The 24,421-nt window shown below is 49.0% G+C and overlaps 1 protein-coding gene across 1 annotated transcript in view; it reads right to left on the bottom strand.

Annotated features, from left to right (window-relative positions):
• Positions 1 to 4,770: 4,770 nt before the first annotated feature.
• Positions 4,771 to 24,421, bottom strand: part of TRIM25 (tripartite motif containing 25) — a 34,252-nt gene continuing 14,601 nt past the window's right edge. Inside the window, exons 3-9 of the mRNA XM_011953732.1 lie at positions 21,301 to 21,534; positions 18,465 to 18,624; positions 16,138 to 16,203; positions 12,969 to 12,995; positions 12,565 to 12,648; positions 12,387 to 12,485; positions 4,771 to 9,060 (exon numbers count right to left, since the gene is read on the bottom strand). Of these exons, the coding sequence (XP_011809122.1) occupies positions 8,531 to 9,060; positions 12,387 to 12,485; positions 12,565 to 12,648; positions 12,969 to 12,995; positions 16,138 to 16,203; positions 18,465 to 18,624; positions 21,301 to 21,534 (1,200 nt within the window). The 3' untranslated portion in view covers positions 4,771 to 8,530. The remainder of the gene's footprint in view (positions 9,061 to 12,386; positions 12,486 to 12,564; positions 12,649 to 12,968; positions 12,996 to 16,137; positions 16,204 to 18,464; positions 18,625 to 21,300; positions 21,535 to 24,421) is intronic.

The raw sequence follows: 24,421 nt of genomic DNA, 5'->3' as shown, positions 1-24,421 counted from the left end.
GAACTTAGTTTCTGTGCTTTATACAGGTGACACCAGCTCTGCGTGCCATTTCAAGGGTTGTGCATCTGGTGGTACCAGTAACATCAAAGGGTGATTAATAATCCAATATTATGAATGAATACATGGATATTGGTATTAGAGGTCAAATACTATCTTTGCCTGTGAATTTTTTATGTAGACAAGGGTGAGACTCCGTCTCAAAAAAAAAAAAAAAAAAAAATTGTGTGCCCAGAGAACACTGACCGGCACTGCTTTTTAAGGGAGTTAGCATTAATGCAGCACTTCCTATTTATTACTGCCTTTAAGCTGCCTAGACTATGATTATTATAACCACCACCACTAGCATGGAGCGTTTACTGTGTCAACTGCTTACTGTGTCTCGTTCAGTTGTGTCATAATACTAAGATGCCATTACACTCATTCTGCTGGTGAGGAAACAGAGAAATACAGTAACTTGCCAAGGTCACAGAAATGGTGAAGCTGGGCTTTTCCTCACATACCACATTGCTTTGTCCCAACATTATAATGGTGATCTGTCTCCAATTCACAGGAACATAATTTAAAATAGCCAATAGAACGCTCTCAAGTTGGAAACGTTCTTCTATCCATTTTTTTGACCTTTCACATTTCTTTTTTTTTTTTTTTTTGACTCTGTGACTCAGAGTATTTATCTATGCACCCTGGAGGCCAGACTCTAAATTTAAATATCCAGCCTGGGGCCTTGGCCCTCCTGGCTGTGGGTGGGTGTAGGGATGGGTCCTGGAGCCCTTTCCCGAGAGTGGAACCGAGAGCCTGGAAGTGGGATGCCCCTGAGCCAGCAGCTGCCAGTAGCAACCAGGGGAGAAGAAGATGGGAGCCAGGCACTCATCCCAATCCCAGAGACGCCAAGGGGAGGGGAAGATGCTTTGGGCCCCACAGCCAGGCTGAGGGTTGGCCAAGCTGGAGATGCACACATGTGGAAGAAATGGAGGCCCAGTGCCATGGGCAGAGACTATACCCTAGGTGCCCGCCCCAGTGCCAGCCAACCCAAGACAGGAGAAAGGGGTTGGCAGTTTTGCGTCTGAGAGATACAAGTGGTGCCTGGCCCTCCCGTGAGGTGAGGCAGTATGGGGGAAGGCACCAGCATGGCAGTCTAAGGGCTTACGGAAAGGGGAGTCTCTGAGACTTTTGCATGGGTGCGTGCCCACCCGCACCCCGCCCTGCCAGTTCTTCAGAGGCTGATGTGGAAGGCATCCTGCAGCCACTGGTCACAGGCACTGTGCATCTGGGGCACAGTGAGAAGTGGCGGGTCGGGGGGCAGGCTGGCATTGGAAGGCTCATCATCATCAGACAGGCCAGCATCTGGTGGGTAGGAGCTGTCTGAATGCAGGGAGATGGCGGGTCCTGGCATGAGCTCATGACCTTTCATGTTTCTAGAGAGCAAGTGCCAGCAGATGACAGAACGAATGAACAAGTAGCAAATATACATTCATGGAAAAGGTCAGAGCAGCTGGTTTTGCTTGGTTCACTGGTTCGATTGTGGGTGTGGGTGTGGGTGTGGTGTGTGTGTTTGGGGCAGGCAATGTGGCAGCTGCTCCTCGTTGTGAATATATTACATGCCTATAACACTGTTTTCATGTTTGCTAAGTTGTTCTTTGTTTCCATGATGAAATTAAATATATCTTTTCATGGGACCACACAAAGATCAATCATTCTGTGGCAGCAGCTTTTCATGAATCCCCTAAAACTGTGTGCAAAGTTGCGTTCTGTGTATGTGTGTGCACGTGTTGTTCTGCTGAGGGAGTTCTGAGGTCGAGCTGTAGTTAGATTCCCAAAGAGGTCTGTGATTCCAGAAGGATTAAAAACCACTGACCATCTGTCATTCTACCTATCTGCCATCTCTCCATCGTGTTTACAACATCATCTATGCATGCATCTATTTATCCACTAAGAGACAGATTTCTTTCCACGTGGTAGCATTTGAGATGATTTATTTGTAATTTTCTGTCCTGCTTTACTCCTTCATAATAACCATTGTATTAGTCCATTTTCACACTGCTATAAAGAACTGCCCGAGACTGGGTGATTTATAAAGGAAAGAGGTTTAATTGATGCACAGTTCAGCATGGCTGGAGAGGCCTCAGGAAACTTACAATTATGCCAGAAGTCAAAGGGAAAGCAAGGCATCTTCTTCACAAGGCAGCAGGAAGGAGAAGTGCTGAGCCAGGGGGGAAGAGCCCTTTATAAAACCATCAGATCTTGTGAAAGCTCACTCACTATCACGAGAACAGCATTCGGGAACCACTCCCATGATTTAGTTACCTCCACCTGCTCTCTCCGTGGACAAGCAGGGATTATGGGATTACAATTCAAGAGGAGATCTGGGTGGGGACACAGAGTCTACCCATATTATCCATGTATCATTCTTAGAAAAATAATGAAGTGATTAAGAGAAAAGGACAAGGGATGTGGGTGTCCCGCCACGTGTCCAACTTATCTTTATACCTCCCTTGATGGGAAGCTCAACCAGCTCTCTAGGTGGCCTAGTCTGTCTGTTTACCTCAAAGTATTAACATTTCTTCCGCATGCTGAATTCATGGCTAGGCAATAAACAAATCAATGAAGAAGGTTAGGCACGGTGGCTCACACCTGTAATCTCAGCACTCTGGGAGGCCAAGGAGCAGATCACTCGAGGCCAGGAGTTCAAGACTAGTCTGGCCAACATGGTGAAACCCCATCTCTACTAAAAATAGAAAAAATAGCTGGGCGTAGTGGTACACACCTGTAATCTCAGCTACTCAGGAGGCTGAGGCAGGAGAATCACTTGGGCCTGGGAGGCGGAGGTTGCAGTGAGCCAAGATCAGGCCACTACACTCAACCCTGGGTGATACAGTTTCATAAAATAAACAAACAAACAAATCAGTGAAGCTCCAGGGGGCAGATAGAACAGAAGTGAGTCTTGGGGTGGGAGACAGGGAGAGGCATCTGTGGCTGGATCCCTAGAAGCCGTTTGAGAACACCTGCCTGCTTTGCCATCCCAGATCAGGGACGGGGTGCCAAGGACAGCGAACAAGGCTCAGCACAGCCTGGGCATGCAAATGGCTTATCTGTGGTTCACAGAACAAGCTCAGGAAGCTGACAGGGAGAAAGGGGATATAGTGAGGCAGAAAGGAGAAGAACAAAGTTCAAATACACAAGGGAAGGGACTAGGTGGGGCTCACCTAATATCAAAAGCCTTTGGGTGCAGGAACTCTGTGGGGAATGTGACCCCAAGAAGGGAGTGGTGGCAATGCCAACATGCCTTGGTTGAGAGAAAAGGCCCTTTGGCTATAATACTGTGTCCTAGTTCCCAAGGCAGCCCCAAACTGGACTTCCCTCAAAATGCAGGTGTGTGTATGGGTATGTAGAGAAGGTAGAATAATCACATGTACCATATTTTAAATGTCAACCTATTTTTACCTCAAAAATTTCATCTGATCCTCATGGAACCTTTAATACAGGCAAAGTCAAGACTTGGAAAGGAGATGTGCCTGGACTAAAGGACATACAGCTCGATAAGGCAGCAGAGGCATCAGCAAAAGGACCCTATTGGGCCGGGCGCGGTGGCTCAAGCCTGTAATCCCAGCACTTTGGGAGGCCGAGACGGGCGGATCACGAGGTCAGGAGATCGAGACCATCCTGGCTAACACGGTGAAACCCCGTCTCTACTAAAAATACAAAAACTAGCCGGGCGAGGTGGCGGGCGCCTGTAGTCCCAGCTACTCCGGAGGCTGAGGCAGGAGAATGGCGTAAACCCGGGAGGCGGAGCTTGCAGTGAGCTGAGATCCAGCCACTGCACTCCAGTCCGGGCGACAGAGCGAGACTCCGTCTCAAAAAAAAAAAAAAAAAGGACCCTATTTTGTGTGTGCATTTATTCCAAATTGCCCCCTTTAAAATAGGCTTTTTAAATGTATCATTTCCCCTTCCCTCTTTGATTTGCTTTTTTAGAGTCTTCCTGTATTTTATGTATTGGAATTGATCTACAATAAAATACAAGTAGACTGCGACTCCAAGGTCAATAACGGTTGGAGATCCATGGGTTATTCATGATGCTATGGCATTTCAAGACCGCCTGGGAACTGATGAGAAAGCAGATGTAAAACCTATGAGCAAGTCCAAACTTAGCCCATGGGTCACTCCAGCAGACCACAAATGACTTAAAAACCATACACACACACACACACGCACTCCCAGCTTGCCTTTAGTAAGGAGTCACAAATTACCATCCTGAACTTTTTATTGGAAAAAAGTGTCCCCGGACAGTTGAAGAACCATCTCTGAATAGAAGGACAAGTCTGTCACTGACATACTGAGTATTTTTACGGTTACAGTGACAGTGAGGAAGAAAAAACTACAGGAGAGGCTGGGGATGAGAGAGAACAAAACCCAGGACAGTAAACCAAGGGGACTTCACACAGGTGAGAAGAAACTCGGGAGGCTCCCATGAAGAGCAGTGTGTTTTGTTCCAACAGGCTGGTCGAGAAGGGCTTACTCAAGGTGTGCAGATCCCACCGCCTCTGTTCTGACACCACCTGGTGTACTGTACCACAATTCTAACAACGACCAGCAGAGTTAGATCACATGCCATGGGTGAAGGGACATAGTCCCCAACAGGCTCCCCTCACTTCAGACACCAGCCCCATGTGGGGATCCCAGGCCACCGGCACGTGTGACCAACTGGCCACAATCCCAGGAGGGTACCATGACCTTCCTCAGGTTCAATGGTTCACTAAAAATCACAGAACTCACGACTATACTTATGATTAGTTTTATTATAAAGGATACAAATCAGCTCCACAAGCCAAATAAGACACAGGGAAAGGTCTGGAAGGGTCTCGAGCACAGCGCTCCCATGCCCCCTCTTCGTGGAATTAGGGCACACTGCCCTGCCGGCACAGCCACGGCTTCACCAACCAGGAAGCTGTGCTGAGCTTTAGTGTCCAGAGTTTTTATTGGGATTTCATGATGTATCGATTAAAGCACTGGCCAGATGATTAAACTCAGCCTCCAGTCCCCCACCGCATAGGTCAGGCTGACTCAAATCACACGGTCAGTCTTTCTGGTGACCAGCCCCAGCTCTGAGTCATCCCACTTTTTAGCATAAGCTCAGGCGTGATCCCATGGCCTCACAAATAATAAAGACACTCCTATTACTCTGGAAATGTCAAGGACTGAAAGTCTCCCTCCCAGGAAGCAGGGACAAAGGCCAGTCCAATTCTTTAGACAACCTCCAATCCGCACCTCCTGGAACTCCTCCCCAACTGAAACAAGGATAAAATCCACTGGAGGACCCACTGCTGGCCTGAACTATTTTTGTTTCTTTTTTTTCTTTTAAAGCTTTTTATTATAGACATTTTCAAACATATACAACAGTAAAATGAATAATATAATGAACCCTCAAACCTCCATCCCTAGCAACTGATTATCCATGTGTGGCTTACTCTTTGATCAATACTCCCCCGCTTTCCCCTAGCCCCTGCAGTTAAGATTGTCCCGCAGCAAAACCCAGACAGACATCCTATCGGTCTGAGAATTCCTTATCAAAAGCTTCCCAAAGAGCAGCTCTACCTGGGGCAGGACTAAGTGTGCTGGCTATAGGTCTGCAGAAATCTCAACCTTTGGGAGCCCCTGGGTGGGGCCTGGGCAGGTCCCTGGGTAGTAGCCGTCTGTAGTGGGCAGCTCATCTGTTGACAACAGTATGACGAACAAATAGCATTTTCTACCCACACTACAATGCAGGAGAGAATGCCAAACACCGCTTTATTGCATTCAAAGCTTCTAAGGCACATCAGCCAGCCCTGGCCTTGTCTACAGCCGTGATTATCTCCTTAAAGAGTTAACTCTAAAAAAAATTAAGCTCAAGAAATAACAGTTCAAATACTCCTAACTAATTAAAATCAATAGTGAGAGGCAGAATATGGTAAAAGATAACAGTATTATTGATCGCAGATTGATTTCAGAGTGCTTAAAACAGGAATAATCAGCTACCACATCTTGAAAAGTACAAAGACTTGATCCTAACCTTTTATTTATCATGCCACACTGACTGAGACAGTCCCCAGTACCTGGGTCTAGGATAGTATTTTATGTTTGTGTTTCTGGGAATTTCTGATACTTCCCGGTGTACCAGAGTGTTTCCCTCATACATGCTAGCAGGCATCTCCTCCCTAATGGAACAGCAAGAGTGGTGAACAGAGTGATCCTCTACTTTCTCATCATATTCTGCAAAATGAGAAGTCAGATGGATACAAAGGTTCCTCCAACTCTAGGACTCCAAGGGTGTGTGGCGGCCCTGCAAGGCTAGGTTATGTAAGGTCTTACCACTGCAAACAGAATGGTTCAAGACAGCAAGGATGCATTCCTCAATTTACAACTCCAAAGCACCTTGCACAGAGCTTGGCTTTGGTTACCTACCTGACTCTCTTTTAAACAGAGGGTCTCATGCTTCCCTATCCCAAGCTGCACATTTGCCAGGGAAGGGGCCTTACTGTTGCCCTTATTTCTGCAGAAGAAAGCCAGAGCAGGAGCCATGGATTTATCTCTGGCATTCTACTCCTCCAAGCCCAGCTGTTTCCCAAGTATTAATTGGTTTCAGACAAGGCTTTCGTTTCAGAAAATCAAGGAAGATGCTTTTGATCATCTTCAAAAGCAGAGAAGAATCACCAAAGAACTTTTCTTCCAAGTAGTAAAGGAAGAAAACTTCTAAGGACCACATATCACCTATTGCAGGGATGTCTTTCCTACAAAGATTATTGCTCTCGAGGAACTGAAAATCCTTGTTAGGAGATGACACCGATCAGGTATGTACCTGCATGTCAGGTGTGTACCTGTAAGGAATATCAAGTGTTCTGAGCCTGCCTAGAGTGCCCTAGAGTTCCAGCACAAGGCCTGAGATGCATTACATTCTCAAATATCCATATGAAAAGGTCTGGGGTCTCTACTTCCCCAATGGTGACCTCTTTTCATATTATAAAAAGCCTGACAGGAGCTCTCCTCTAAGCAAAGCCCAGAGTTGGACTCATTTCATTTTAAGAGGGTAAATTCCTCACACTCACATCCTGATGACATCAGGCTATAAGGAGCTTGGGGAAAATCCAGCAATCCATTCACTCCCGCCCCTTAGTGGACTGGGTTATTTTCACCACACAGAAACACTGCAGGGAAAATAGCCACTTGTGTGACCCTCTTTAGCTCTTTCCCTCCCTGATCAATGTGAGCTTATAGAATTGGCTCAAATGAGGAAGGCAGTAGAAGGGACTAGGGCCAGCCCCAGGCTCTGACTCACGCGAGGGCCAGTGCTGGGTCTGCAGCCTGTGGCCAGGGATGAACAGGAATGTTCCTGTTCCCCATGAGGTTTGCTAAAAGACCCTTTTGGTGATAGGCTGACACCCCAGCAAGTGGCCTAGTGTGGTCCCTGAGGCAGCTGCACAGCCTGTCTGCGTGATAGCAGGCTTCAGGGATCCAGCTTAGCTGGCTGCTTGACTGTGCTAGCCTCAGTGGTACCTGCACTGTCATTCCATATCTCACAATCCAGGGGAGAGAGGCTATCACTGAGGAGAGTTGTCAGTAAGAAGGCAGGACACTCTAACACGAGCAAACCCACCAGGCTTCTGTTGACCCAGGGCAGTGTCCCCCTCGCCTGGCAGAGTTCCTTGCCCCTCAGCCAAGGCTATGGGAAGCAAGGCCTCCAGCAAAGCTCATGGCTGCCACCAAAGCATCTCTGCCAAGATGCTTCTCATGATACTTGGGAAGGATTTCCACCCAAATTGGATCAGGGTCACCGTGATCTTGAATCACAAATCCAACACAGGCTCATTCCAATCATGGTCTGAAGCCTTAGCTGAAAAGTTTCCTGTTTGAAAACCATCAGTGGGGGGCGATGGGTGAGCAGGGTAGGAAGGGAATGCACTGTGTTCCAGTGGAGGAAGAGGGCATGCTTCTTTAGGAAACTGTTCTGGGTAGAGACCGCTGTGGATGTTTCCTCAAGCACAGCTAATAACCAGGAGATCGAGCCCCAACATGAGGGTAATGGAGGTTATATAATATTGAAACTCAACGACTTTGGAATTTTAAAAACATCTATAGCGAGTAATGAAAACACCAAGATCTGAAGGCTACCCCAGAGAGCAAAGGGGCAGCCTTCAGATCCAAGTGACCCAAGACAGAACCTACAGTAGCTATGGATTTTCTCTAAGAGGAATCGGGCACTCATGACTTCACTGCCCAGAGCTCTGCCCAGCTGCCCAGCAGCCTGGAGATTTCCAGAACAATGGGGAGCAAGTCACCCTGCCCTGATAGGCACCAAGGGGTGGAAATGCCGTCCTACCTACAACACAATCACCCTCACCCCTTTCCTGCTAAATCCCATATCCCACCCTCCCACCAGCTCCCCTCCCATGCTCCCAATCCTTGGCACCTCTTGGGGAATTCTCCAAGGAGAGTTCTGCCTGCTGCATTTTCACTAGGGTCTTGGGACCTCTGCAGGCAGTCAGCCCAAGTGTCTACAGCCTGCCTACTTGGGGGAGCAGATGGAGAGTGTGGCACCAGCAGAAAACACCCAGAAAGCCGGGTACAAAGCCTCGGTAAAGTCCACCTTGAACTTATACATCAGGTGGACCTTGTCGGCAACAGCGAAGAAGATGACAAAGCCGTGGTCACAGTTGAGAAGCACGCCCACCCGCGTGGCCTTGGTGGAGGGCAGGGTTTTCTCCACGTTATTGTGCCAGGCAGAGATCTTGGTGTTGAACCACTCCACGCACCAGGAGGCGCTGTTGCGGCCGAGCCTGCTCTCTGGGCCCTGCCGGTTCATGCTGCCGTAGCAGATGCCTACCCCACAGAAGTTGTTCTTCTGCAGCTCCACCTCCCAGTAGTGGATCCCCTTCTTGTAGCAGTGCAGGCCCAGCACCTGAGAGCAGTATGTGAACCTCTGGGGATGCGGCCGGTAGTTCTGAGGCATCTCAGCCACAGAAGCTACTGTATAGCATTCTGACAGAGCCACTTTGTTGTGGGCGGTGTTGTAGTCCAGGATGACTTTAACATAATCTGAGGAAACATCATCCCAAGGAATTAATTACAAGGGGCCCAAAGTGCTCTCACTTTTAGACCTTTCCCAAAGTGGTACTATTTATTCACTAGTTTTATCCATCCATGCACCCATCTACCCATTGGTCCATCCATCCACTCATCTGTCTGTCTATTCATCCATCTATCCATCTATCCATGTATCTATCAATCCATCCATGTATCCATCCATCCATCTATCCATATACCCATCTATCTACCTATCTATCCATTCTTCCATTCATCCATCTATCCACTTATCTATCCATCCTTCTGCCTTTGCATTTATCCATTCATTCATTCATTAATCTATCCACCCATCTATCCATCTGTCCATTTATCTATCCATCCATCTACCTACCATTATTCATAAGCTCATCTATCCATCCATTCATCCATCCATTCTGTCCAGCCAGCCAGCCATCTATCATCTATCAGTCATCCATATGTCTGTCCATTCATCCATCCAAAGCCATTTACCAGGCACCTGACTGACACCAGATTCTGGCACAAGATACACAACCGTGAACCAGAGAGACAAGGTGCCTGGCCTCATGGAGTTCACACTCCAACAAGCAAGGCAAGTCCATCAGTAACAACACCATGAGACTCACACTCTGCCAAAAGGGTAGGCACACACTGTAGGGACACAGAGACAAGGCAACTGATGCTACAGTTGGGGAACATTTCACTGGCAGGCTGGAATTGGAGCCAAGTAACAGATGATGAGAACTAGACAGAGAACAGAGAGAGAAAAGCTGTTCCAGACAGAAGGAACAGTGAGGGTGAAGCCATGGAATGCCAAGAGGGTTGGCATGTGCCGGGATTGGGGAAGCTGGGTGGCTGGGAACACAGATGCATCAGGAGAAGGGAAACATGATGGGGCTAGAAAGGGAAGGGCTCAGGAGTCTAGACTTTAACTGGTGGGCAGCAGGGAGCCAAGCGAGGTCTGTAAGCAGAGACATGGCCTGACTATATTCTTGGTGTGACACGAGCATGCCCTCCCTACCCTTTCTGCCATTTACAAGCAGTTCCAGGACATCTGAGGATTAAGCTCCCCTTAGTGTCATTCCCATACTCAATCTCCTCTGCCTCCGCCCTCACAAGCGATCCTGGACCCATGGGAGATAGCTTATGGGGCAGCAAGGCAGACAGGGACAAACCTAGCTTGGGAACTTGGGAACCAAGAGACCCTAGTCTCTTTTGTCCCTACTCACTTGCTAGGTGGCTCGGGGCATGACACTTTTCACTGAAGCCCGAGTTTTCCCCCAGGCAAAATGAATAAGCTGGGGGTGGAAAAGGCCCTAAATTGATAGAACTTTACTTTCCCAGCTTATGCGGCTCTGCCACAGAGTGCACAGCAGCTCCTGAAACGTGGTTCAGCAGCACTGCTAGCAGCTTGGGCAAGAGTTAGCTGCAGCCAAGGGCTGGTCTGGGCCTCTCATGCGGGGCAGGGACAGCGGCGGGCTACAAGAAGGCCAGACCTGAGAAAGCAAGGGACCCACAGATCCCCACCAAGCCTGCTGCAGCTGCTTATGATAAAGGAAGGGCTATATTTTTCAGTGATTGGTTTTGGCCACCACATGGAAGTGGGTACCACTGGCAGGTGCTGCCTGGAGTGTTGCACATGGGTGCAGAGGAAACAAGACGGAAAGTGGGAGGGCCCTAGGCCTGGCCTTGACAACGGAACTCTACCCACTTCCAGGTTGGACGAGCTTGCAAAGGAGGGGTGGGTGGAAACCCCGGGGGTATAGTGGCTCAAGGGGCAAGAGGAGAGAGTGTCAGAAGGAGGAGGAATGCCACTGACAGGTGAAGCTAAATAAAAGCTGAAAGGCATCCCTTGGATTTTGTGACACAGAGGACACTGATGACCTCAGAGCTGCCTGGGTCAAGGGCAGGACACAGGTCAGACTGCAGTGGCACGAGGATTAGACTTCAGGCTCCCACCTCGGCCCCACACTGCAACCCTGGGCAGCCAAACACCGAGATTCTGAATGAACCAGTCTGGGGTACAGCCTGGCATCAGGGATTTGAAAAGTTCCACGTGGCTATAGCTGAGAGCCACCAATGTAGACAATCTGCAGAGCTGCTTTTCCCCAACTGTCCTCAAAAGGATCATGGAGGAAATGAGCTAAACATACAACTTTCTGTGCTTGCCTGAGTCTGATCTTGTAGGAATGGAACAGGGCCTAGGAATGTGTTTCTTGGGGTTTTTTGTTTGTGTTTGTTTTTGAAGACAGAGTCTTGCTCTGTTGCCCAGACTGGAGTGCAGTGGCACAATCTCAGCTCACTGCAACTTCCACCTCCCAGGTTCAAGTGATTCTCGTGCCTCAGCCTCCCAAGTAGCTGGGATTATAGGCATGTGCCACCATGCCCGGCTAATTTTCTGTATTTTTAGTAGAGATGGGGTTTTGCCATGTTGGCCAGGTTGGTTTTGAACTCCTGACCTCAGGTGATCCACCCACCTCGGGCTCCCAAAGTGCTGGGATTACAGGCATGAGCCACCGCACCCAGCTAGTAATTTGTATTTTTAACAAGCATTCGGGTGAAAGGGAGGCAGGAAACAGAGCTGCAGCTGAGACAGTTTTGCTGGGTTTTTGTGATTTGGAGAGATGTAAACATGCTACAGATAGGCAAGCCTAGGTAGAGATGCTGAGGGTGAAGAGATGGGAATGGGAAGGCCTAAGAAAGAGCAGAAGATTCCAGAGAGTGCATGGGGAGCAGACTCCAGAGCCCAGGGCCAGGGACTAGCCTTGGGAAAGGGGCCAGGAGGCGAGAAAGGGGGCATGGTAGATGCAGATGCGATGACAGTAACAGAGCAGGGGGAGCCCCTTTTACAGTGTCTGTCTTTTCCGTGAGGCAGAAGGTGGGCGGGACAGGGAGAAGACTAGAGCTATGGCCAGTGGGAAGTCTTGGGAATGGTGGCTCTGGAGAGTAGTGGGGACGAGACAGGTGATGCAGGGCAGGTGTGCTGGCAATGGCACGCCCGGTGAAGGCTGGTGACCACAATCGCCCTGCCTTCTCTGCAGGGGACATGCAGGCGCCGACCCACAGAGAAAGGTGAGCTCAATTGGGCCAGACTAGACGGCAAGAGGGAGAGTGAAACAACTGATTGTGAAATCTGAGCTGGTTAGGAAAAGTAAAGAAAGGCACTGATGACTGGGAGAACATAAGGGAGCAACAAAGTAGAGGACAAGTGAAGGGGAGTGGCTGATACAGCCAGCCAGCGGCCTCAGAGAGCTGCACAGAGCAGCACAGAGCAAGAGACAGAACCAGTGGAACCGCGCACCAGCCCTGAAGCTACTCACACTCCAGGAGCTCGGGTCTGGACTTGGCCAGGAAAGTCTCCAGCACCTTGGCCTTGAGAGATGCTGAGTTCAGATGCGAGCTGGTGGCTTTCGCTGCAGCTGGGAGAGGAAACAGAGAGCGATTTGCAGAACAAACTCCGAGTAGACAACCCAAAGCTCCTTGCCTGTGATAACTCACCCTCCGAGACAGCTTCTTTCAAATCCACTAACTGTTCCGGGGCTCCAAATGTGGGAAGCTTGCTGGGTAAGGCAAGGACAGAGGCTGGGGATAAGGAAAGAGAAACATGATACAGAGCAACGGGATGGCCTCTACTCCCTTCCACACGGATTAAGACCTGCTTCTACAAACACACGCCTGAACAGCAGGGCAACACAGGGGACACCAGACGAGGCTAAAGTTACCTTATTCATCTCACTTATGCTGTCCTCCCCTCCAGCCTCAGGCCTGTTGCCATTACAGAATGGACTCATATAGAACCCACCACAGAACCCTGATGAGCGAGGTCAACTCTCGCTACCAGCATTTAGTTCTGTGCTCGGGCAGTCTCAAGAAACAAACAGTTGCAGAAATGCATAACTTACGAGGTTTCTTGGATTTCTTTTCCTCTTCTGCAAAAGAAAGTTTTCAGAATTAAGATCTTTTAAGGCACAACACAATGACATTTTCAAAATAATAACATTCATGTGCATGAATTTGATCCAGACAAATAAAAGGATGTTTTAACTTGAAAAATAGAAGGAGTCAGCAGGCAAAATGAATCTATAGTGATAGAAACCAGCATGAGCGGTCATGGGGGCAGGGACCGACTAGTAAGGAGCATGAAGGAATTTCCTGGAGCAAGGGAAATCCTTTATCTTGATTTGGATAATAGGAACACATGTATGCATTTGTCAAAATAGATCTAACTGCACATTCAAGATTTACTGCAGGGAAAAAAGAGATTTACTGCAGGTAAATCATATTTCCATAAAGGAGAAAACACAAATAAAAACCAAATAGGGAATCAGGAAAAAAAAAAAAAAAAAAAAGCTTGCCAAGGGCTGACTCACGCCTGGAATCCCAGCACTTTGGGAGGCCGAGGTCCAGGGATCACTTGAGCTCAAGCATTAGAAACTAGCATGGGCAACATGGGGAAACCCCATTTCTACAAAAAAAAAAAAAAAAAAAAACTAGCCAGGCCTAGTGGCACGCACCTGTAGTCCCAGCTACTTGGGAGCTGAGGCAGGAGAACTGCTTGAGCCCAGGAGGATGAGGCTCCAGTGAGCTGTGTTCTTGCCACTGTACTCCGGCCTGGGCAAAAAAATGAGACCCTGTCTCAAAAAAAAAAAAAAAAAAAAACAAAAGAAAGAAAAAAAAAAGCTTGCCAAATCTTTTAAAAATATCTGGAGTGTCTACCAGCAGGAACTGAGTTTGGCTAAAATAGTCGTTCTCAAAATCTGGTGCCCAAGCCAGCTGCAGTGGCATCACCAGAGAACCCCTAAAAAATGCAAATTATTGGTCAGGCACTGTCGCTTACTCCCACAATCCCAGCAATTTGGGAGGCCGAGGTGGGAGGACTGCTTGAGGCCAGGAGTTCAAGATCAACCTGGACATTTCAATATCCCGTCTCTACAAAAAAAAAAAATTGTTTTATTTAGCCTGGCTTGGTGGCACATTCCTATAGTCCTAACTACTCAAGAGGCTAAGACAGGAGGATCACTTGAGCCCAGGAGTTTGAGGCTGCAATGAGTTCTGTTCGCACCATTGCACTCCAGCCTAGGCAAAAGAGCGAGACTCTGTCTCTTAAAAAGTAGTAAATGCAAATTCTTGGGCCCTAAGCCAGAGCCACTGAATCATAAAGGTTGGGGGGTGAGACCAGCAATCTGTGGCGTACAAGCCCTCCAGGTGAGTCCAAAGACCACTCAAGTGGCCTAGAAGATTCCAGGTTCCTTCTTTGCCACCTTCCACAACACTGGAACAAAAAAGGGTGTTTTTGAAATCATATCTCTGCCCACCTGCAGGACACCTGACATCACAGATAAGCCCCGCTCTCTCCTATTACCCTCTACCTCCCCACCAGACCTCTGTCACACCACGAAGCCCCCACTACTGCTTCCCCTACTTCAAAGGCACATACTCGCCATCGCTCACTCTCTGCCCCATTTCCTCACCTTCTGCCACTTTCCCACCTACTCCCTGTGGGCCAGCATCCTGGGAGGCCCAGGCTATGACATCAGTCTAGGGCACAGGCACCTCCCTCATCACCTACCCTTAGACATCTTTCTGCACTAGGACTAGTCCATCCCCCCCACCATTTCCCCATTTCAGCCTACAGGAGCCTGGATTCATTCCTGAACTTTATTCTCCAGGGTGTCATTCTGCTGTGACAGGAGGACCTCACCTCACCGGGGAACACACCTGCCTGCTGGCCAGCATCCCCAGCTCATTCATACCGAGGGAGGAGCTTTCAGAGGAAGGTGACTGAGGAAGAACACAGGCCAACAGTACTTTTCCACTTGCTCTTTCACTTCCCTTTTCACACAAAGTACCCTTTGAAGTTTTCCAGCCCAGCTAAGGGCTCGCTCCTCCATCTGCACCAGGCATGCCAGCCCTGACTCTGTTCCATTCTGGGACCGATACCACACTCTGCCCGCTACAGGAGACCTAAACACTAAGCACAAGCAACAACAACAAAAAAGAGCAAGCCCTGGCTCTCTCATCCCCCCAACACCAGCAGTGTGCAGCCAGCCCTCCTGGGTTCACACTGACTTTTCAGGGAAGCAATGACAGCTAACATTTCAGTGGCATATGGACATGTCAGCAGTATATGGGCATGTCAGCAGTATATGGGCATGTCAGCGGTATATGGACATCTCAGCGGTATATGGACATTTCAGCGATATATGGACATTTCAGTGGTATATGGACATCTCAGCGGTATATGGACATTTCAGTGGTATATGGACAGCTCAGCCGTATATGGACATGTCAGCGGTATATGGACATCTCAGTGGTATACGGCTCATAAAGAGCTTTCACAGCCAGTGTCCCCTCATCACTCACAATCATCCTGTGCTCTCGATATCACTGTTGTCCACATTTGCAGAACAGGATCACTCTTCTCCCCAACCCCCATGTCAATGGCAGGTGCCTGCCCAATGAGGGGGATAGTACCCCTAGGAGGGCAAAAATGGATCCTTAGGGGAGGGGGAGTAAAAAAAGATTACTCTTTTTATGTGTAAAAGCACAGAACATAAACAGTTATGCAGTAGATGGGAGGTATTAAAATTTCATGGGTTGTAATTAGGAAAAAAATTTTCTCAAATGGTTCAGGGGATGAAGCAGGAGGAGGGCAATAGTGAGAAACCAAAAAAAAAAGGTTGAGAAACATGGTAATAGCAGAAGCCCATTACAACCCAGAGACTGAACGCTGCTGAGATGCCAAGGAGGTTTAGCCTCCACCCCTCCTGGACCACCATCAGTCTCCACACCCAAGGCTCTGCCCAGGGACTTGGGTATAGTAAATATTTCTCAAAACAAGCCAGCTTCCAGCATCTTGCCGTTCCAGGCAGCCCAAAAATGCAATGCTGATGGACAGGGGAGCTTCTGCCACAGCCCTGCAACCCCCTGCAGTGGGGACTACCGCCAACTTCTTTCCCACTGAGGTCCAGGCTCCACCGTGACTTGGGATGGGCTGGAAGTGACTTGGCCATAGCCTGGGGAGGCCACAGCCAATGCTGTTGCCATGGAGACAGGGGTGGGGCTACTTACTGGAGACCTTCTTCGCAGGGCGTGTGGCTTTCTGTGTGGACGCTGGGTCATGCTCTCCAGGGTCACCTGTGTCACAGAAGAAGGGCCCAGTGTGTGTGGCTCCTCTGACTGACCTTAGAAGCCAGCTTTGCCATATTCCCTGGGCAGGCAGAGGGTTTACAGAGACAGCCATTTCCTCCAACCTTCCCCATCCCATCCTTTACAAGAGCTACAAACAAGGTGATCTAAGAACCAGTTTGGTGTGTTCCCTCTTTTCTCTGACTTAAAATGTAGCGAGGGTCAAGTCTTTTTTCCACCAGCACCCAGCTCTGTGGCCTCTGGACTTCTCTGAGCTTTAGTTTCTTCGAGCACACAATGGGGATGACTTCACCTTGCTCATGGTTGATGTGACTCCTGAATGAAATCAAGGTCGTGCAGCGGAGGCTGGGTCAACACTTATTCCTTTCCCACCGTTCTTTCTCTCCCCTCCTCCCACATACCAGCCACCTAGAGCTTTGCCCTCACACAGCACTTCCACAATGGGGCTGCACCGCCACCGATTTCAGAAGCCCTTCTGCAAGGACACTCGGCAGGCCAAGCTGAGATTCAAGTCCAATCCTGGGCTACACAACAGAGATTTACTATGGGCCAGGCTCTGTGCTAGACACTAGAGAAATAGCGTTGAAGAAAAATCAGACAGGCCAGGCACAGTGGCTCAAGCCTGTAATCCCAGTGCTTTGGGAGGCCAAGGCAGGAGGATCGCTTGAAGCCAGGAGCTCAAGATCAGTCTGGACAACTGAGCGCGACCCTGGCTCTACAAAAAAAAATGTTCAGGCTGGGCCCAGTGGCTCACGCCTGTAATCCCAGCACTTTGGGAGGCTGAGGCAGGCAGATTAGCTGAGGTCGAGAGTTCGAGACCAGCCTGACCAAAATAGTGAAACCATGTCTCTATTAAAAATATAAAAATTAGCCAGGTGTGGTGGCACATGCCTGTAATCCCAGCTACTCGGGAGGCTGAGGCACGAGAAATGCTTGAACCCAGGTGGCAGAGGTTGCAGTGAGCCGAGGTTGGGCCATTGCACTCCAGCCTGGGTGACAGAGTAAAATTCTGTCTCAAAAAAAAAAAAAAAGAAAAAAATTTTTTTTTAATTAGCCAGGCAAGATGTTGTGTATCTATAGTCCTAGCTAGTTGGGAGGCTGAGGCAGGAGGATCGCTTAAGTCCAGGAGTTTGAGGTTACAGTAAACTATAATCACGCCATTGCATTCCAGCCTGGGCGACAGAGCAAGATCCTGTCTCTAAATAAATAAATAAATAAATAAGCCACAGCCCCTGACCTCATAGAGATCACAACCTAATGGAGGAGATATATGGGGATCCCGAGGAAGAGTGCGATACTGCCCATGCAGGAGCCCCAGGAGGATGATAAGGACCCCGGGCCCAGTCTGAGGAGTGGGAGCAGTGGCAGGGGAGGCTGGCTATAAATGTAATGTTTTAGAGATCTTTGAAGGGTGAGAGGAGTTAATGAGTGAAGACGGTGGAGTTCAAGCCTTCTGGAGAGTGGGGAAGAGCAAACACAAAGGCACTGTGGCAGGAAGTTTTGCATATTTGAGGAACTGAATGCAGAGAGATGCACCAGAGGAGGGTGGAGAGAGACCTTGGGCACCTTGGGGCTGGAGAGAGAGCAACAGGGCCTGAGCTGTCTTCTAGACCAGGGTCAAGGGTTTGGTCTGCATTAGGGAGTAATGAGAAGCCTAGTGAGAGGGCAAAGCAGAATAGGTCCCAGGACATGAGCTCTGCAACATGAAAAGATCTCTCTGGCTGCCGCAGCAGATGCAGAGGGTTTAGGAAGCTGCCACAGCCATGGGGCGACAGGTGATGGCAATGGAGAACAGGCAAGCAGCACTAGGATCAGCAGACTGAGTCAGGAGATTGAAAGAAGTGAAATTTGGCAATGGATTGGATATGGGGTAATGAAAAGGGGGTGTCAGAGGAACTCTAGATTTCTCCCCCAAATGAGCCATTCCCCCACCAAATACAGTAACAAGCCCTAGCCCATTCAAAACCCATCCAAGTTGGCCTCAAGATCACAGGTCAAAAGAGCCTATCTGTTCAGAAAGTCCAAGCATGAACATCAAGTCCCCAAAAATGCTTTAGGAAAGATCCTACAATGTCAGGATGAAGCAGACTCCCCACCAGCCTCCAGACGGAGGGCGGATGTTTCAGGAGCCCTGAAACTCAGGCCCCAGTGCTCGGGATCATGCCCCAGTCTCCCATCCCAAAACATTGAGGGGACCCATTGGGTTACAGGGCTCCACAGGGGGCAGCACAGGGGGCTGCTAAGGTCACCTGAGCTGGGGGTGGGCTCCTGGAGCTGCCTGATGCACTGCTTCAGCTCGTTTTTGAGGTCTAAGGTGCTATGGTAGATGCCTTTTATCAGCTTCTGGTTCAGTTCCACCTCAGGGATGTAGACTGGCTTTGTTGAGATTCCTCGCAGTTTTGATGCTTTCTGAAACATGCCAGGGGGTTAGTGCAGGCAGCTCTGGTGAAACTGGGACCTGGGCTCAGTCTTCACCAACCGCAGGAAGCTCTCCCCTAGGCCCATGAGTGCTAAGTTCAATCAGCCTTCTCAAATTACAGGCCAGAGGTCACCAGGAGTTTAAATAACACTTGAAGACACAGTAATCTGGAGCTGGAAGGGACCCCAGAGGTCACTCATCTTACAGATGGGGAAACTGAGGTCTAGACATGGCCGGTAGCCTGCCAGGAACTCCACCAGCTAGGGGCACAGACATAGCTGGAACTGAGGTCTTTTGATCCCCCAGGACGACGTTCATTCCACTTTTCTAGTGAGGGTGGAAAAGCACAGGAAACTCGGGACCACGCCAATCCTAGGGGAACAGCTCTAATCACACATTCTGGTAACAGACAGGAACATCTCAAGGGATGTGGATTCCAGCCTGGGAATATCTTATGGGAAAGGAGAGTCTTCCTGGAAGTCCCAAACTTTGAGAAAAATGGGGTTGTACAGTATCAAGAGGCCTACATGTGCACTCAGATCCTTCGAGTACTCGGGACAGCCACTCCAATAGACAGGAATGAGCACTTGGGATGAAAATTAACGCCATCCAGACTAGGCATGCATCAGGCCTCAGTGCACAGAGAGAAGGTTCCCATTTACTTCTGCACTGTCTCCCCACCCCCTGATCTGAACAAGGAATCTAGGCCTTGCAGGGAGAGCTGCAGGTCACTCAACCAATGGGGCACACCACTATATGCCAAGCACTCTGCTATGTGCTGGTCAGATTTGCAGGAGGATGAATGGGGGTAATAAGAGATGGGCTCACAGTCAAAACAGCCAGGAAAAAATGCACGTCTGAAACAACACCACCCAATGCTACTGTAGAAGCAGTGCGGCATGCTTGCGAACACCGATACGGCATGACAATGGGATCCAAGGCCCTGGAAGGATACGACTCACTAGGTAAGAATGTCCGGCATGGCATCCCACCCACACCCACTGTGTCTGGGGAACAGTGAGTGCACAGGGCATGACCCAGGGGTGGGTGATAAGAGATGAGGCTGCTGGCACAGGCAGGGCCCAGTCACCCAGGACCCTGCAGGCCGTGCTAAGGGACATGAGGCCAGAAATAGCAGGGGGCCCATGCTTTAGAAAGATACTTTGATACAGTCTGGATGTTTGTCCCCTCCAAATCTCATGTTGGAATGTGATTCCCAATGTTGGAGATGGGGCAGGGTGGGAGGTGTTCGGGTCATGGGGGTGGATCCCCCATGCATGGCTTGGTGCCCTCCCCATGGTAACAGGTGAGTTCTTGCACAAACTAGTTGTTTAATGGAAGCTGGCACTTCCTCCTCTGTCTCTTGCTCCCTCTCTAACCCTGTGACATGCCTGCTCCCAGCTTCACCTTCTGCCATGAGTAAACGCTTCCTTCCTCACCAAAGGCCTCACTAAAAGCCAGACAGAAGCTGGTGCCATGCTTGTACAACCTGTAGAACTGTGAGCCAAATAAACCTCCTTTCTTTATAAATTACTCAGTCTGGTTGGGCACAGTGGCTCACACCTGTAATCTCAGCACTTTGGGAGGCCGAGGTGGGTGGATCACCTGAGGTCAGGAGTTCGAGACCAGCCTGGCCAACATGGTGAAACCCCATCTCTACTAAAAATACAAAATTAGCTGGGTGTGGTGGTGTGCACCTGTAATGCCAGCTACTCGGGAGGCTGAGGCAGGAGAATCACTTGAACCTGGGGGCACAGGTTTCAGTGAGCCAAGATCACGCCACTGCACTGCAGCCTGAGCGACAAGAGCAAAACTCCATCTCAAAATAAATAAATAACTCAGTCTTGGTACTCCTTTATAGCAATGCAAAAGGGACTACTAACACACACTTCCAGGGGCTGCTGGAGGAAGGATGGGAGGAAGAGGTGGAGTGTGTGTGGTAGGCAACATTCTAAGATGGCCCTCAAGCCCCCGACCCCAACTGATGTACATACCCTATACAATGCCCTCCCCTTGAGTATGGGCAGGACGGGGAATGAAATAGGATATCACTCGTGTGATTAGGTTATGTTATATGGCAAAGGGGGTGGAATATTGCAGGTGTAATTAGCATCTCAAATCAATTGATTTTGAGTTCATCAAAAGGGCAGTCATTTGGGGTGGACCTGACTCAATCAGGTAAAAGCCCTTACAAGAGGGATTGTACCTTTCTAGAGGAGAAATTCTCATGCTGGCCTTAAAGAAGTCAGCTATCAATCTGAGAGACCAGCAGGAAATTGGAGGGGGGCCTCAGTCCTACAACCATAAGGAACTAAATTCTGCCGACAACCACATGAGCTTGGAAGACAACCCTGAGCTCCAAAGGAAACAGCCTGGCCATCCCTCGCAGACTGTAGCCTGGTGAGACCCTATGCAGGCCACCCATAAAGCCATGTCCAGATTCCTGAGCCAGAGAAACTCTGAGAGAATAAATATACATTTTTTGAAGCCCCTACATTTGTAGTAAGTTGTTGCCCAGCTCAGAAAACTAATACAGCATGTGTCTCAGGGATGCTTCCAGTGACCTCTTCCAGTCCCCAGCTCCTTGAGGGCCTTATCATCAACAGCATGATCTCAGGCGAAAAAAAAGAAACAAAACCATTCAACAATGCCTCGTGGCGACCCACCTCCAGAAACTCGAACTCATCTCCCTCGGTCAGGCCCCGTTCAATCTCCTCCTTCAGGGTCTGGATCTCACTCTTCTTCTTGAGGAGAATCTGATAAATGGTGTCAAACTTGGTGTTGACCCTCTTCTCCTCTTCCTTTATCTTCCTTGTCGAGGTGGACTCTGAGGCGTCCAAGAGAGCCTTCATTTCCGTGTATTCTTGTCGTAGCTGCTCCACCTTTCTGTTTGCTGTCATCTGAGAGGGCCAAGGCAAGAGGACACTCGTCAAAGGGGCAAAAATGCTAAGGCTGCAGCCTCAAGCGCTGGTGAGATGTGGAGTTCCAGGAACTCTTACCTGTACTTTGTGGGAGAACAAACCACTTTGGAGAGCAACTTGGCAATATCTAATAAATTTGGAGGTGCTCATACGCTATGACTCAGCAACTCCAGTCCTAGTTATCTATGCTACAAAAAAATCGCAGCCACCTGCCCCTGAGACATGCATAAGAATGTTCACAGGCAGCATTGTCTGAAGTAGCAAAAACCTGGAATCAACCTGAACATCCATCAGAAGAAGACTTGATGCAAAGACTGGGAGCTATTCATAGGACAGAATATTAAACAGTTACGAAAATTAATAAACTGGAGCTATGCCTGGATAAATCTCCATGACAGAAAAACTTGCAGAAGAAGATCCACCATATGACGCTCTTTCAACAAAGCTTAGAAACAACCAGAATGGTTATATGCACAAAGAAATGTGTGGGAATGAATAAATAAATTCAGGAGAGTGGTTACTTCTGGAAGAGGGGAAGGGCGGTAGAATAAGGAAGAAACAGATGGGAGGGGCTGTATCGATGATATTTTATTTCTTAAGCTAAAGGTGATTCATGGGCAATTTTTTTTTTTTTTTTTTTTTTGAGATGGAGTCTCACTCTGTCGCCCGGGCTGGAGTGCAGTGGCACAATCTCAGCTCACTGCAACTTCCACCTCCCAGGTTCAAGTGATTCTCGTGCCTCAGCCTCCCAAGTAGCTGGGATTATAGGCATGTGCCACCATGCCCGGCTAATTTTCTGTATTTTTAGTAGAGATGGGGTTTTGCCATGTTGGCCAGGTTGGTTTTGAACTCCTGACCTCAGGTGATCCACCCACCTCGGGCTCCCAAAGTGCTGGGATTACAGGCATGAGCCACCGCACCCAGCTAGTAATTTGTATTTTTAACAAGCATTCGGGTGAAAGGGAGGCAGGAAACAGAGCTGCAGCTGAGACAGTTTTGCTGGGTTTTTGTGATTTGGAGAGATGTAAACATGCTACAGATAGGCAAGCCTAGGTAGAGATGCTGAGGGTGAAGAGATGGGAATGGGAAGGCCTAAGAAAGAGCAGAAGATTCCAGAGAGTGCATGGGGAGCAGACTCCAGAGCCCAGGGCCAGGGACTAGCCTTGGGAAAGGGGCCAGGAGGCGAGAAAGGGGGCATGGTAGATGCAGATGCGATGACAGTAACAGAGCAGGGGGAGCCCCTTTTACAGTGTCTGTCTTTTCCGTGAGGCAGAAGGTGGGCGGGACAGGGAGAAGACTAGAGCTATGGCCAGTGGGAAGTCTTGGGAATGGTGGCTCTGGAGAGTAGTGGGGACGAGACAGGTGATGCAGGGCAGGTGTGCTGGCAATGGCACGCCCGGTGAAGGCTGGTGACCACAATCGCCCTGCCTTCTCTGCAGGGGACATGCAGGCGCCGACCCACAGAGAAAGGTGAGCTCAATTGGGCCAGACTAGACGGCAAGAGGGAGAGTGAAACAACTGATTGTGAAATCTGAGCTGGTTAGGAAAAGTAAAGAAAGGCACTGATGACTGGGAGAACATAAGGGAGCAACAAAGTAGAGGACAAGTGAAGGGGAGTGGCTGATACAGCCAGCCAGCGGCCTCAGAGAGCTGCACAGAGCAGCACAGAGCAAGAGACAGAACCAGTGGAACCGCGCACCAGCCCTGAAGCTACTCACACTCCAGGAGCTCGGGTCTGGACTTGGCCAGGAAAGTCTCCAGCACCTTGGCCTTGAGAGATGCTGAGTTCAGATGCGAGCTGGTGGCTTTCGCTGCAGCTGGGAGAGGAAACAGAGAGCGATTTGCAGAACAAACTCCGAGTAGACAACCCAAAGCTCCTTGCCTGTGATAACTCACCCTCCGAGACAGCTTCTTTCAAATCCACTAACTGTTCCGGGGCTCCAAATGTGGGAAGCTTGCTGGGTAAGGCAAGGACAGAGGCTGGGGATAAGGAAAGAGAAACATGATACAGAGCAACGGGATGGCCTCTACTCCCTTCCACACGGATTAAGACCTGCTTCTACAAACACACGCCTGAACAGCAGGGCAACACAGGGGACACCAGACGAGGCTAAAGTTACCTTATTCATCTCACTTATGCTGTCCTCCCCTCCAGCCTCAGGCCTGTTGCCATTACAGAATGGACTCATATAGAACCCACCACAGAACCCTGATGAGCGAGGTCAACTCTCGCTACCAGCATTTAGTTCTGTGCTCGGGCAGTCTCAAGAAACAAACAGTTGCAGAAATGCATAACTTACGAGGTTTCTTGGATTTCTTTTCCTCTTCTGCAAAAGAAAGTTTTCAGAATTAAGATCTTTTAAGGCACAACACAATGACATTTTCAAAATAATAACATTCATGTGCATGAATTTGATCCAGACAAATAAAAGGATGTTTTAACTTGAAAAATAGAAGGAGTCAGCAGGCAAAATGAATCTATAGTGATAGAAACCAGCATGAGCGGTCATGGGGGCAGGGACCGACTAGTAAGGAGCATGAAGGAATTTCCTGGAGCAAGGGAAATCCTTTATCTTGATTTGGATAATAGGAACACATGTATGCATTTGTCAAAATAGATCTAACTGCACATTCAAGATTTACTGCAGGGAAAAAAGAGATTTACTGCAGGTAAATCATATTTCCATAAAGGAGAAAACACAAATAAAAACCAAATAGGGAATCAGGAAAAAAAAAAAAAAAAAAAAGCTTGCCAAGGGCTGACTCACGCCTGGAATCCCAGCACTTTGGGAGGCCGAGGTCCAGGGATCACTTGAGCTCAAGCATTAGAAACTAGCATGGGCAACATGGGGAAACCCCATTTCTA

This window comes from Colobus angolensis, unplaced genomic scaffold, assembly GCF_000951035.1.
Source record: "Colobus angolensis palliatus isolate OR3802 unplaced genomic scaffold, Cang.pa_1.0 Scaffold37, whole genome shotgun sequence".
Lineage (NCBI taxonomy): Eukaryota > Metazoa > Chordata > Mammalia > Primates > Cercopithecidae > Colobus > Colobus angolensis.
Note: the sequence above shows the minus strand (reverse complement) of the source record. Positions and strands in the feature narration are given on the sequence as shown.